This window comes from Thermobia domestica, chromosome 3 (genome assembly GCF_964235325.1).
Source record: "Thermobia domestica chromosome 3, izTheDome1.hap1.1, whole genome shotgun sequence".
NCBI lineage: Eukaryota > Metazoa > Arthropoda > Insecta > Zygentoma > Lepismatidae > Thermobia > Thermobia domestica.
This window is the reverse complement of record NC_137456.1, coordinates 106,392,820-106,408,967: the sequence shown is the minus strand read 5'-3', so window position 1 is coordinate 106,408,967 and position 16,148 is coordinate 106,392,820. Positions and strand designations below refer to the sequence as shown.

General features: G+C 37.1%; 1 protein-coding gene across 4 annotated transcripts in view; it reads left to right on the top strand.

Moving 5' to 3' along the window:
* LOC145681478 (polyglutamylase complex subunit TTLL1-like) overlaps positions 1–16,148 on the top strand; it is a 79,737-nt gene that overhangs the window by 50,807 nt on the left and 12,782 nt on the right. For 3 of the 4 annotated variants that reach the window (XM_081753125.1, XM_081753124.1, XM_081753127.1), the window contains one exon: positions 2,991–3,059. The exons of the other annotated variant lie outside the window; for it this stretch is intronic. In XM_081753125.1, coding sequence (XP_081609251.1) covers positions 2,991–3,059 — 69 coding nt within the window. The remainder of the gene's footprint in view (positions 1–2,990; positions 3,060–16,148) is intronic. 4 annotated transcript variants of the gene reach the window in all.

Genomic DNA, 16,148 nt, shown 5'->3' with positions numbered 1-16,148 from the left:
TTTTTTTCGTCCCATTGTAAGCATTTAATCTGCATTAAAGAAAGTGGCGAAAGGAAAAAAGAACGATTTCAAAGTGAAAAATAATAGTTAAGTGTACATATATTGGTCATTTAGCCACTAGAAATGTGTTTGACATTCACACTTATTGCATAACTACAGTAGAAGTCCTGCTTTAAGTTTTTTATAGGCTCACTATGTACGTAATGCAGTCAATCACATCTAGTCTGGTCTACTTATCTTTGGCTTGAAAAGTTATCAAATAAAAAGCACACTTAACTTTGGTTGAAACTTAAATTTACAAAATTTAATTGTTGCTTCAGTTTTTAGAATTTTGAAATTTCAGTAATTCTAGTATGTAAAACAAAATCAAGTATAATTCAAGGACTTCCACGATAGTAGATACCTTGTGATATCTTGATTCGAACTTAGTACTCAGCGCCTAATATAATGACTTTTTAATTTAACTCGCGCCCAAACGTCTGTCGCCAAATGGCTTCGCGCCCAAACGTCCAGTGCCCTAACGGCGGTGCCCAAACGTCCGCGCTCAAATGGCGGCGCCCAAACGTCACGTACCGTTCCCAAGTTGGTGGATGTGCTGCCCAGTAGTTTCTCTACTCACACTGAATTGTAGTCCCAGATCCTCACATGTCTGGTCACTGTTCGCCTCAATTTCCGCCTGAAGGTCTTCATTTTGAACATGTGTTGATCTTCTGGCACGTGGTGAGTCTTCGAGTGTTTCGTCACCGTCCTTAAACGTGTTAAACCACCGCTGCATTGTCCCCGTAGTCACGACACCTTGATCAAAGGCCTGGCATATCTTCTGCCTCGCTGCAGCGGCGTTTGATCCCAGTTTGAACTCGTACAACATAACGCCTTTACGACGCTCTGTGGAGGTCCCATGTTTACTCTGTCCTTACGCACGTTCACGCTGTAACTGAACTGCCACAACCAGGTAGTATGTTGGATATACCCACACCAACAACTGATCTTCGACTTACCTCCACTCGCATTAAACTTACGGGCCAATTGAACACAAACCTCCAAAAAACGACTGAATTTTCTTGGTTACCTTTATAAATTGATAGATAAGTAGATAGATATAATTCTTTTAAGAAACAAACCATACAAGGTACTGTATATATAAGAGTTGTTACATTTTAGAACGTAACGCCAATTTTATCATCTTGGGGTTGACGTAAGAACTTTTTCTATTATATTTTGTAGCGCCACATTCAAACAAAACCGACCTGAAGAAGGGGAAAAGATATGAAAGAATATACAATAGTGTATTTTTGTTAGCGAGATTTAGTGAATAGCTTCAAAGCTTTACCAAAACTAGTCCTTTGTTGTCTGAAAATTTCTAATGTTTATTCTTATCTATAGAAATATGGAGCACTCTAAAGAATTAACAATTAAGACCTGGAAACCTTTTATTAACATAACTGGGAAACTTTATCGGTCACGTCATATAAATTTCTTGGCGCCCATCCATTCGAATTTCTGTCTGTTCGTTTAAACAATTCAAAGTTGCTTGTTTTCACAACAATGCAAGCGAGTAGGAAAATTGCAGAGATGTTTTTTTTTTCAAATTTGTTTGGCTTCTTTCTTTCATTCTTGGTTAGGTCATGCGTATGTATCCATGTTTGTGTTTATGGATGGGTTTAACAAACGATTCTGCGAACTCGGAATATTTTAACAACCGGCTGAATGGTACCACTGGTAATACTTCTCAGAAGACTCACCTTAACTGGTGAAGTAAGTTATTTTGAATGACGTTTTGTAGATGATATACAACGTTTTTGTTAATATTTCATTATTATTAACCTTGAAATATTGCATAAATAATTTCTTAAGATTTTCTACAAAATCAAATTCAGAAAGGAAAGTATACTGATGGTACCGAGTTTTCTTCGGACAAGTTTTTCGAAAATGTTTATATATTTTACAAAATAATAATAATAATAATAATAATAATAATAATAATAATAATAATAATAATAAGCATTGTGTGGTGACTTTCCTTTATTACTTATGTTGTTACGACTTTTACCTTGTATTACTTTTCCGAGATGCGATTAAGGAACAGATCTTGTTTCGGCAATGAGACGAGATAACTCTTCGAAATGAGACGGGACAGCCTTAAGTGTCGTCTCGTAGGAAACCCTAGATGACATTCGAAACGGAATAGGAAACTTTGCAGACTCTGCCTGAGTGCATTTTCTTTTATTCCGACTTTTCAATAAGAACAATCTTCGAAGGAATTCACATGAAGAAGTTGAGGCATTGAAATCTATTTTAAAAAAGAACTTTAGATGAACATATTAAAAGCTTAAAAGAGAGATTATTAAGTGAACTATCGACTAGATCTGGTACTTTATGCTGTATCGCACAATGGTCATATAGGACCATTTATTTTAAGGGGTTGAGGGTTTAAATGCTCTATGATGATTCATTTTGAAATCCGGATTAACATGCTTTCTTGTTGCGCAATGTTGCGTGTCGATTGATAGTGTAGCTGACACTGCCAATACTGAAATCATGTTATTGATTTTCATACGTACGATCTCCGGTAGACATTAACAAATATTGAATATTTTTCGAATGTGTTCATGATTTCACAATTTGGTAGTGCTGATGGTCAATAATCAAGTACAGAAATTCTCTCGTCAACATTTTAGGCGAATGGGAGCCTAAAATGACAGAAATCCTTATCTTGGATAAATCAGTGGTTGATAAGCCGTTAGATGGGTTGGGATTAGGCAAGATAGGATTGAACTCCTAGGGAAAACCTGCGCACACGGTGTTTGTCCACGAAAAAGCCCTTGGAGGGAGATGGAATCGAATTAGAGATCCCACGCACCAGAGGTGAGAGCTCTACCGCAGAAGATGCATTTTGGTAAAAAAAAAAAAAAAAAAGTCTTTCTTTGTATGTATGACATTTCCAGAAAAAGAAAACTAAAAATGTATTAAAAACAAATATTGTTTTTCAGGATACGAAAATCAAAAGTGCGAATCAGTTTCCAGAAAATTCAGAGTTTACTTCGACTCAACGATAACCAGTATGTATAATTCTCGTTTTCATTGTAAGAGCTAGTAAACATCCATAGGATACAAAAGGGCAATTTGCCTTTTAAAAACACGGTTGAAAGATAAGGAAAATGATTAGTTTTTAGCAAATGCTTCGAACTTTGTGTAAATTTATTTCCTCAGTAGTTCCTTTATTATTTACTTCGGGGAAGTAGCATAGAGAGTGAATTTAGTATACCAAGCAGCTACTTTATTTATATCAATTATACTAATTGAGAAAACACATATATTACTTATTTTAGATGATATATTTACTTAAAACGCATTTTATAGTAAAGAAAAATGGTGAAGAAGCGGAAAAAAGTCCTAGCGTAGCTTTATATTAAATTTGTACGAAGCGTTCGAGTTTCCGAGAAGAAGCCACTATCATACTGTTGAACAAGATAGTACAATACGATCTATGAATTATAGACCTAGTAATCTATTTCCAGGAATCTACAAAGTGTTTACGAAAATATTGATGCTTAGATTAGAGAAACAGGCAGACCCCTCCAATCAGGAGAAGAGGCTGGATTTAGAAGTGGTCACAGTATAGCAGATTGTATTCAAGTAGTAAGGAAACTGATAGAAAGGTCAAACGAATTTTCAGAATTTTAAAAATAATTTCTTCCAAGATTTTTACCAACGTACTTGTATATGAATTCCGATTCCTCAACTGGAAGAATAAAGGAGTAAATGTAAGTGGGCTCATCATCTCGTTTCACAGACGATATCGCTCTGTTCGCATACTGTAACAGATATATGAAATATATGATAGAAGAACTTACATCAAGAGCAAGGAAATTGGGTTAAAAATGAACACAAAAAAGACTATATCATATTCAATAATTTCGCAAGGAGGTCAAAGACTGAAGTTGAATATAAGGAATTAGAAAAAGTGAATACCTACGCCTATCTGGGACAGATGTTCACAGATGGCAATATTAAAGAAGAAAGTAACCGACGTATTAAGTTAGGCTGGCGTACATTCAGTAGGAACAGCTTCATATAGAAAAGCCAAACGACAATATATCCAAAGCGTAAAATATTCATTACATAAGAATATTAAATGTATTCTGCGTGTTTTGACACGTGGATCGAAGTGGCCACAAACAAAATCACGATATTCAAGTCTGCAAACTGCACAAAGAAGCATGGTGATATGTTAAGCAGAATTTACCCACAGAGACAGGAAAAGAATTACATAGATCAGAAAGATGATAGAAGTGGCGGATACAACCATGGAAATAAAGGCTCTGACGTGGCAGTGGACTGGACGTATTGGAAGAAGAAATTCTGGACAGAAGAAATTATTGACTGGACACGAAAACCGTCCTAGGAAACGACCTAGGAAACGTCATTATACAAGGTGGTGTGACAAAACCAAGAAGGGCCACAGAGTAATGTGGAAAAGAATTGCCCAAGATAGGTGGTTGTGGAGAATAGTTGGAGAGACTCATCCAGTAGTGGAATGACAATGGTTGACTATGATAATGATGATCTAATAACCACTATATTAGCATGTTTCCTTCATGTTTGCACAATATGTTAGTGGTACTAATGATTTAGTGTTCCCGTTGAATAACAGTGCTTTGAGGTTTAGTTCAGAAGAGTCGATAAAAATATTCATTCTTAAACAGGTATGTTGGATATCTAGTGCCTTAGATTAAACATTTCTATTTGTATATTTCCCATAGGGAGGGATACAAAGTAATCCGAAAACTGTTCATGCATTCCTTAAACATGAAATTATGGTGCTTGAATCCAGTAAATTTCATTCCTTCAATGTATGTCCATTCTCCTCTTCATCTTTAAACGTATTCTGCCATTAGTAGCAGATAACTGGCCGGAAATTTAGAAGGTTCCATGCAATACAGTCCTCACTTATCTTTTTCGCATTAATGCACGATTTATCTGGATTACTATTATCTATTAGTTATAATCATTTCCTTCTCAGCTATCAAGTCCCTTAGAATGCAATTTTCCTTCAAACAACACCCTTATCTGTTTCATTTCCTCCATTTGATTAATTCTAATTTTGTTCTTTTGTCCCGTAATATTAACAACATTCCTCACTGATCGTTATTTTCGTCTCACAAGTAAACCTTACGTTTGGGTGAATCGAGTTGCTGACTGAGACACATATGAGAAAGTAGTACTAAATGTGGTCAGTATTTCAGTGAAGTTGTAGGTGCGAAGCTCCAGGGGTTTAGGAGATACAGCTACCAGAACATCACATGGAAGTACAGAATCGTCTTCATACAGTTGGAGGTAAAAGCTCTGTAAGACCTCTTGTAACGAGAAAAGGTGAATAACAAATATATGGGTACATATTAGGTCTAGGGGGAAGTTATATAGTAAGGGTATACCTGAGGGCGGTCATCATGAAATCCGCCATTTCGAATTAAGGTTAAGTTTTTAAAATAGGAATAGGGTCATGTGATACATGATTTTGGGCGCAAATTTAATCAGAAGAACAATGGTGACGTTAATTTTGATTTACGCGCAATTGGTAAAAAGCTACAGGGAAATTAAATATTGTTGCAGCATATGTATTAGTCCTTTACCCCACCTTGTAAATTTTGTGTTAATGATAATAATTAAATAAAAAGCAGGTGGATAAATATTAGGTCTATGGTAAGAGTTGCCTTGATTGCGGCCATGTTCAAATCTGCCATTTTGAATCAGACAAAAGTTTTAAACAAAACGCATAACACTTACACCTTATTAATAGCAAATTGTACCATAAATCCAACGGTATAACCATTTTTGCTTTATCATTAACCAGCATTTGTTATCGCATAAACAAGTTGCTAATTTAAGGAAAAATGACCAAAGTGGAATTGAGTCATAATTGAACTTGTGTCTTTCTTCCAGAAAAGTCCTCAATTAGTACAATCAATATGTAGTTCAGAAAAGAGTGCATAACTTGCACAAATCTCTGCTCACAGTGAGCACACCTGACTGATTCAAAATGGTGGATTTGAACATCTCATGTTCAAATTTCAAAATGAATTTTTATTGCTTGCAATATGGAAATATTTAATATATGGCTTTCACATCGTTTTGCATTCAATTATTTTTTATGCAGCAAAATCATTTCTGGTTCTATGAAATCTCTCGGCCATATATCAATGTTATATAGTTCATTAAATATGTTTCTGTTTATTTAATGTTCTCAATCAACTCAATTAATTTGTTATCCGTGCTTCTCCAGTCATGTTATACATGTTATATAATGTAGGTCAAGTAATATAAAACTACCCTTTTCGCTATATAAAAACGACCTACCCGAAAATAAATTTCTTTGTCCCTCCCCACAGTGGTTCAGAATGAGCAAAAACCTGGCCAAAACCTATAACCATTTATAACAATGTACAAAATGCTTCTAATGCCTCAAATATGTGAAAATTGTATATTTATAGTACTAAGAATTAACGAACAGGTTCATCGTTCGGTTGCACTAGCCTTATGTGCAGGAGAGAGTTAGTAGGAAATGTTTGTAAATACTGATAAAGTACTGCGTATTGGTATGTATCACGTCAGTAAACTCACACATAAAAATCTGCACTACACTCATACATACAAGTCTTCATTACACACACACATAAATGAAAAACGAGAATTGATTTTGTAAACCACATTTGTACGTCAATCATTCACTGTCACTGTCAATATCGCTGAATAAAAATGGAATGCCTTCATTCTTTTGTTTGCTGGACGCCGCGTTGGCTCCTTCTGCTCCACGCTCCGACGTCTTTAACAGCAGTCGTCCTTCATGTGACAAACAACGTCTTTTCTTCCCGGTAGCCACGTGCCTAATACGCGAAAGAAAGGGATCAGAAGTAATAAGGAGCATATGTAGCGTATCCTGATTCGTAATAGTGCGAGAGAATTTGCGTGAGTAATCTTTCCGAAATGTTCGTAAGTCTTTATTCCGTCTCTCTTGTGCCTCTTCAGAAAGCTGACCTATTGGTAAAATGACATTCTGTAGCCGATCCATGGACAAGAATTTTATGGAGACTAGCAAACACATAGAACAAACTGTAAATATGAACAAATAGTTTGTCTGTCTCCAGTGCATAACTGTCAAAAGCGTTGAATCAATATCAAGTCCAGAATTAGTTATAGATAGTATCACCGAAAAATGTGTAATCAGTTGTTCAGAAATCCCTATTATTTGCGAAGATCGGTGCGAGTCCGCAAAACATCTCCTAGCAGTGTTCCCATCCTTGCTTGTTCCACTGTCTTCTGCTTTGTGTCTATCACATTAAGACCTATTTTTGCTCTAAACTGCTTCCGAATCTCATGTTCTCGTGATTTCAATAGTTCCTTGTGCGTCTTTCGAACTTGCCATGTCTTGAAATCGAGTCTATATGCAATATAAAGGAGGCACTCAAAAAATCGTACGAACGCATGTAACACTGATAATCCAAAGAGAAATGTGGATGCGTCTATGTCTTTCATAGAAACTCTCTCTAAATCGTTCATTTCTTTGGGAGATGCTTCGCAAATATAACACTTTTGAAGAGATTTGTTGTTCAGGAGTACATTACAACTTTTCCATCTACCATAATGAGAATGAGCTCGTGATGCACAGTAAATTGGAATCCACAGTTGATAGGTGATCTTGAATCTGCTGTTCGATGCACTGGACTCGTTCAACTTTTTTTTACAATAAAGCTTGCGATTTAATTTCTGCACTGACATCTGAAACAGTAATACTCTCATCTGACGGGTAACAACTTTCTTAGCCTCGAGTAATTGGTGATAACTTGGATAAATGCCTGCGTTGCGTGTTTTGGCACCAAGACGTAGACAATTGTATTGGCTTTTGGTTAACTTACGATCGAGAAGTAATGCAAGCGCCTCTTCTTTGGTGCATGGTTTGAGTAAAATGCTCTGGTCCTTTGCGCTCATAAACGCTTGTCTCATCTTACGAACTCTAGTCGAAGTTGTCTCTGTCACCTCACGAAGTACTTTTTCTGCATCTTGTTGTTCTGATACCCGAAGCCTCATTTTGGCAGCAAAAGCGAGTTCCGACGTACTTCCAGATGTACGTAAATCTTCCACTTTCCTCCGTTTAGTTCTGTCAATAGATTCTCTAAAATCCTTCGATGGACAACTGCCAGGATTTGATCGACGTTCCATCTGTCTCCGGAATTTAAATGTCAGTTCTTCATCAAGCCATTCTGTATGTGTCTTTAGGAAATGTCATTATTTTCCGCTCTTATACAGTTTTTGGTACACTTGGGTGCAAAACCTAGAAATAATTCGTCGAATGTCTTCACTAACTTGGGCTGGGTGATCACCAAGGTCCAATTACGTCAAAACCCAGGTCTGGGCATGCTGTGTTTGTTCCCTTTTACAACGTCCTTACATTTCTCTCATTTTTTCAGTGACCTGGATGCGTCTCAGCATCATTATGAACTATAGATGTCTTGCACGTAAAAAGTAGGAATAATTAATTTCAGTGTCCTGTCACCACACACAATCACAAAGGAACATGTATTTCACGAATTCGCACATATTCGCACCTAAACTTCCTGAAAAACAATTCATCATGGATTATTCTTTCAGGCCATTTCAACAACTCTGCTGGGGAACGCTGGGCACTATACTAAATCTCTGTAGTTTTGTGGACCTTTTGCTAAAGCAAATTAGATTTTGTCACATTAACATATTTTGTTCGAGGAAACCTAGATATGGAAGATACTGCATAGCCACTTTGGACAGTTGCAGTGCTTGAGAGGTATGTTTGTACCATATACCACAAATGTTTCTTGTAACCACATATTCTCAGATACCAAGCCATGAACTTGAATGACAAATACTCTATTTGGCAGCTATTTCACAGATATGTCCACAATGGTTAACTTTCACCCTTTCTAACTCACACGTTACATGTTAGTCGTGTTCATCATTTGTATATAATAAACTATGGATATTTCGTAACCCATACACTAAACCAGTGTCCTTCTAACGCAATTTTCAAAAATTGGGTTTTGGCCAGCTTTTTGCTCGACCTGAACCACTGTGCTCCCCAAGAAACAAAAGCTTTTTCTTTTTGGTGCTAAGTCGAATCGACTGGTTCGAATCAGATTGTTGGATTTTGTTGAAATATTTCAAGGAATAGTGCCCCTTAGTAACTCTACCAAGTCGTCATGAATTTTGGATACCGGCTACTCTTCAAAAAAATATTTGATGACAGCTTTCACCTCACTCTTCTCCATTTTGGTATTCTGGCCCTGCAAAAATAAAGTGGGACATAACTGATACTTGAAATTCACAGTGCAAACACACAACGGATCAATAAACCATAAAAATACAAAAAAACTCAACCATAAAATCCTTGTATGTTAGGACAGGAGCATCCTGATTGCCCCTTGTATTTTTCTCCTTATGTGCACTTTTGATTCAACATGTCTTTCCCTCACATTCCTCAATGATTTGTAACTCGTAGTTTGTTTTTAACCATTAGTACTCATCCTATCATTTTCTCATTTATTCAGCCTTCTCATTCATACATCATTAGAAATGCTCTCACCATCCACTGTTTCTAATTTCTCTAACGTTAAATTCTTTCTTCAAATTTTCTAACGTATATATTTTTATTTATTTATCTTTTAACTGTACAATATCCTACTTCTTGCCTTCTCTTCTTCCAACTAGATGGATATTCCCTTAAAATGACACAATATAATGATTTGATGATATAACGGCTTTACGTTTAAACTATTTTGAAACACATCCTATATTATTATACGATCGTTTGGATATTTTGTTCATCGAATGTAGATTTCTTTTGTGATGACTAAACCGTATCTTCCTTGTTATCAGTGATTTCTGTCGACGAAAATAGATCAATCTTCCTCTTCTCCCATTTCTTTCCCCTAAATCCTACTTATCTGCTCTACTATCTTCCTGCCCTTCCCCCACGACAGCATTAAATCACCCGTTACACTTACGCACGTTCTTTTTCCACTACTTATGTTTTCTTGTTTACTAACCACTTCTGTTTCTTTTGCCGTGTAGGGGTTGGTATATCATATATATATATATATATATATATATATATATATATATATATATATATATATATATATGTGTGTGTGTGTGTGTGTCTGTATCATTATGAGATCTTTCTTCCTTTCCTGCAGTTTGACATACATAATCCTATCTACGAATTTGAGTTCTCTTTCAGTTGCTTGCCCATAATTACTTTCATATCAATACTGTTATCTTTCTGATTACATTAGTAGATATACTATAACTTCTGCTTCGCAATTTTACAGTACAGTTAGAAGTTTCTGTTATTTCCTTACATCTCTTGCTTCAAATTTTCCGATTTTCCTCCTTGTAACATGGTATATACAAACAATATTTCTATGTTGCTCTTGCTCTTCCTTGTCATCTTTCAACCTATTTTTCCCACGTTATTCTCTCGTCCAATACTGTCCTCCAAGATATATCCTTCGCGGAGTTTCTGAAGAGGGCATTTTATTTTCGGCATGCAAAAGATTATGCGACATACTATGGAAAATAACGTGATAGTTCCCTATTACGTTCCACACCACTAGGGATGCACGCGAGACGCGAGAAATCTCGTCTCGTCTCGCATTTGCGAGACGAGACACGAGACGAGATTGAAAATTTTATGCGAGACGCGAGACGAGACGCTAGACGAGACTCGGTTAAGTCTTGCACGAGAAGTCTCGCAGCATTTATGAATTACATTTAATTGTATATTTAGTGATTTTACATTTATTGAGTTTTCTAAGTTGAGCGTTAATGCCTCCAGGAACAAAAAAGTGATTGAGGCAATAGACATTTTATGAGATTTATTATTATTCAAGGTTGATTTTTAGAATTAAAGCCTTCTTTAGTTTCTAAAAAAGAAAATCTTTGTAAATTGGAAATTTATTACAGCATCGATTTAGGACTTTATTTTGCGACACAAACACATACATGCGGGCGCGCACGAATACATGAACTTCTGTTTTTGGCCTGAAAAGCGAATAAGACTCCCTATTGCTGCGAAATGTGATATTTCTGTTGTTTCTGTCGTTTTCACATTACTACTAGCGATTAATGTTGGGGGATGGCGGGGAAATCCCCTCTCATCAAAGTTTATCCCCGGCCCGTCTCGCAGAAATAACATGATATTTTTACATGGGATATGTATTTTCTTTCTATATATTTATCAAAAACATTCCCCTCTAGTTCGGAAGTTTAATTCAAACACTGGTTTGGTAGGATTGCCCTATAGGTTTGGTGGGAGATGATAGGAATGGCGTTATATCTGTCAGTAATTTTATTTTCTAGATCTGACAACACTATATAAGTTGAAAGCGAAAGTTGATAAATTGCGATAATGCAACATTGCTACAAGCGCGAACGAACCGAAAGAATTGGGTCATATTGTGTTGTGAGGAGTTCTTTTGTTGTCTACAAGCACTTTTGGTGGTATAAAAACATCTTTATAATGGAAAATCACCCTTTATGGAAACGACCAAAACGTGTAAATGTTGATAGTGGCGACGATATTTTAGAAGAGCCAAATATTGCTGGAGACCTCTAAGCTGGAAAACAATGTTGGACCCAGCAACAATTTATGCTGGTTTTACTGTATATTATGCTATTAATTTGACGAAAATTAATGGTCCAGCAATCAAATTCCAGCACAACTTTTTTTTTTTTTTTTTTTTTAATTTGGAGCGGAGGGGACACAAGTTCGGATACCATGTTGAACTCTAGGTTCCGTCTCCTTAGGATGTTATGAACATTCATCCCATGGAAAGCAATGGCAAACAATCATGGATTCACCTTGCCAAGGCACTTTTAGGTCAAATACCTGCCTTCGGACAGAATATCACATCATCATTCATTAACAGCAACAGAATAACACATTCCAAAATTTTGACCCAGAATATATGCGAGACTGCAAGACCATGCGAGAAAGTCTCCTGTGAGACGCGAGATGAGACTCAAAATTTTATGCGAGACGCGAGACGAGACTTCACATTTGCGAGACGAGACGAGACCAACATTTGAGGCTGCGAGACGAGACGTGACTTCCATTTCTCGTCTCGTCTCGCGTGCATCCCTACACACCACAAAGTCCCTTTAAACTGATTTTGAGTATGCCTGAGACCAGGTGCGGATCCAAGGGGGAAGCTACAGGGGCTATAGCCCCCCCTGAACGCTCAGGTATACACTGGATAAAATGGGCTTCAATCCTGCTTTACACTAGATAAAGCGGGAAACTATGGTTTAGCCCCTCCCTTGATCGTATCCTGGATTCGCCACTGCCTGAAGACTATTAAAGTTACCGCAGCAATCACTTTAATTTCTATCATCCTTACTACTGGAAGAATCACTGATTTCCCCTAGGCCTTCATTTAGCTACTTCATTCAGCACAATTCGTCGCAGTTCCAAATTATAGCAATCTATCGTAAATTTGCCTCTGAATTTAATTTTGATATCCAAACTTTCTCACCTAATGCATACAGGTTGTAATGGTGACGTGCATCGAGTAAGAAACCATTATATGTGGGTCAATCCATGCCAAGTGATCGAGAAAAAAGAAAAATTGCCGCTCGACCTTTTCAAAAAAATCTATTTTTTCATGAATGTTTGTACTATATCAGAATACTCCAAAACCACAATTAATTATTTTTTGAAACAGCTCGTAGCGACGCAGCTTCTGCCGCCATTTTGCATTTTCTCGATTTCAGGCGTTTACGTTGTTTTGAATATCTCAGCATGTATTTGTCCTAGCAAATTTAAAATTGCTGGGCGCGTCCAATTTGTGCAGAGCTAAAACTTTGTCCTCTTAACATTTTTGCCCAAAACCACTTGAAAGGGGTGAAATCAGGGTCTACTATAGCAACATTTTTGGACATTGAAATCTCAAGCTTCTTTCTTTCCTCTAATAGTGACTCATTGTCTTATCACCCACAGCAGCACTGGTGAAGAATGTCGCTATCAGCAGAAGGCAAGAAGTCAAAATGCACACTTGGCGAAAAGTCCGTAAGTACTCATTGTTGTTTGCTATAGCAATGATATTCAAACATGATTATGCTTGTTTTAACTGTCAACTCATGCAGGAGACTGTTGTTCTTTCGTTTGATCTACATTCCCCAGTCACTGAACACTCACTCACTTTAATCACTGACTGGAGAATGTAAATTTAACGAAAAGACAACAGTCTCCTGTATGAGTTGACAGTTAAAACAAGAACAAACAGAATTGAATATCATTGAAATAGCAACCAGCAAGAGAAATAAGTACTTACGGTTTTTTTTTTTTTTTTTTTTTTTTTTTGCCAATCATGCATTTTGACTTTTCTCGCCTTATGCTGATAGCGACATTCTTCACCAGTGCTGCTGTGGGTGATAAAACAGTGAGTCACAACTAGAGGAAAGAAAGGAGCTTGGGAGTCTCAACTAGACTATAAATTCATCCTACTTTATTTTACTTCACAACAACAAATTTCCAGTTGAATTTGTGAACAAAACACCTCTTAGAGTATGACGTCATTCCTTAATACTTTGACCCACTTCTGCTCAAAAACACAAAACGCGTTTGTTGTGTGTTATGGTATACTAAAGGAGTAACTACTCCCAAAATTTCAGATTTTTTATCCAGGCCCATTGGAGATATTGGACAGTGTAATATGCCAAATTGGCATAATTCTCCAACTTTACGATATTATTTCAGGCCTTTAAGAGCAGCTACAGGTCCGCAAATTTTTGAGTATATACGTATGATTCCGGACTACATGCAGACACAAATTTAGACCTCTACGTCAGATGCTTCCTCTTCCCAAATATGTCTTCAATATCCAAAAATGTTTGCTACTGTAGGTCCTGATTTCACCCCTTTCAAGTGGTTTTAGGCAAAAATGTTGAAGAGGACAAAGTTTTAGCTCTGCACAAGTTGGACACGCCCAGCAATTCTAAATTTGCTAGGACAAATACATGCTGAGATATTCAAAACAACGTAAACGCCTGAAATCGAGAAAACGCAAAATGGCTGCAGAAGCTGCGTTGCTACGAGATATTTTAAAAAATAATTAATTGTGGTTTTGAAGTACCCTGATATAATATAGACATTCATGAAAAAATAGATGTTTTGGAGATAGTCGAGCGGCAGATGCTTGATCACTTAGAATGGATTGACTCCTGTAAGAGATATTTTATTAACAGATAAATTAAACATCAATAATACAGTGTATCTATAAAAGAACTCTTGGGGTTTTGAGGCAAAATATTTTAATTAAGTAAAAAAACGTACATACATGTGTTATACATGATTGGAAAGCTTACATTTTCAAGTTTTGTTTTTAACAATTTAATAAAGTTCAATATGAGCCCCGCCGGGGTTTTGAGGCAAAATAAGTAAAAACAAAAAAACAAAAAAAAAACGTACATACATGTGTTATACATGATTGCAAAGCTTACATTTTCACGTTTGTTTTAACAATTTAATAAAGTTCAATATGAGCCCGTGAGTGGAACGGCACACATCGTAACGGTCCACCATCTCTTGCCATGTCCTGGCCAGCATGTCTGGGGGGACGGTTGCCACGCAATTGACTATTCGATCTCGTGAGATGGCGAACATTACGAATTTTCTCCGCATACGTCGTCTCAAGGTCAACGCTCCGCAGCGCTGTCACCTGTTGATAAAAACATTTCCAATTAGTATGACTAAAACTTTTTGAGCTAGTCGTTTCAGAGAAATTAACTAAATTTAGCTCTCTTTTATCGTTAATAAGATATGAATTTTTAAAACCCCGGAGTTCTTTTATAAACACCCTGTATTATCGTATGCTACTAGCATAGGTGTACGGTTAATCGCCTTGTAATCATGAGATCCTTGATTTGAATTCTGCAGTTAGCAATCTAGATTGGAATATCTAGAGTTTCCTTGCAATCCCAGGACAAATCTCTGGTGTATCATTTAGTATATTATATAGACTATGAATAGCACATTTCAAAAATAAATACGGGCCGCAGTGGCGCACTGGTAGAGCGTTCACCTCTGGTGAATGGGGTCCCTGGTTCGATCCCACCTCGCGCCAAGTAAACTTTGTGGTGGACAAACAACGTGTGCGTGGGATTCATTTGGATTCTCCCGTTTCCTCACACTTTCTTCATTCCACCATTTCATTCATTTCTTATCATCACCGTCTCCTTTAGCCTAGCCGGCATAAGCGTGGGACATAACATTTTCCAAAAATAAATAGACCGTGAGACAAAGATTTTCCAAAAATAAATAGATAAAAATCCTTTGTAGCTTCCATGTTATTATTTCCAGGGTACAGTAAGAGGGTCGCAGCGTATATGAAACCAATGGATGTGTCACTTTCCTTGAAATGAGATGAAATTTCTAGTTGAATGCCTCAAAATTATGCACCGAGGCTAAGAGATACGATGGTGAAAACAAATGATACTGTGGAACGAAGAAAGTGGGAGAATACGGGAGACCACCGAGAAAAACAAAGCACATGGTGTCCACCAAAAGTCCATTTTATTGGAAGTGGGGATCCACAAGGGACCATTGAGCCACAGCGGTCCAATAGATTTCTTTGAGTACACAGCATAATTGAAATGAAATGAAATCTTTGTTTTACGTCCCACGATCATGCCGGGTAGGCTAAAGGAGTCGGTGATGATGAGAGATGAGTGAAATGAAGAAAGTGGGAGGAAACGGGAGAACCCCAAGAAAACCCACGCACACGGTTTTTGTCCACCACAAAGTCCACACGGAACGAGCTGGGATCGAACCCGGGACCCCAAGCACCGAAGGTGAACGCTCTACCACTGAGCCACCGCGCCCCCACACTGCATAATTGACTAGAATAAATAATGCAATAGTGATTTATGAATAATGCATTAAAAATAACATCAACCTCTTGAGGTGTTAACTATTTATATGTGCCACTTTACACCGTAGTGCTTCACTCACCAGCTTTCTTATAATCATCTGTGACTTTCCCTTGGAATGCTTCTAGCTTTTTGGACCATTGGTGGTGAAATTAGCTTTGCCCTCTTCCCCAGCAGAACTAGAAAAC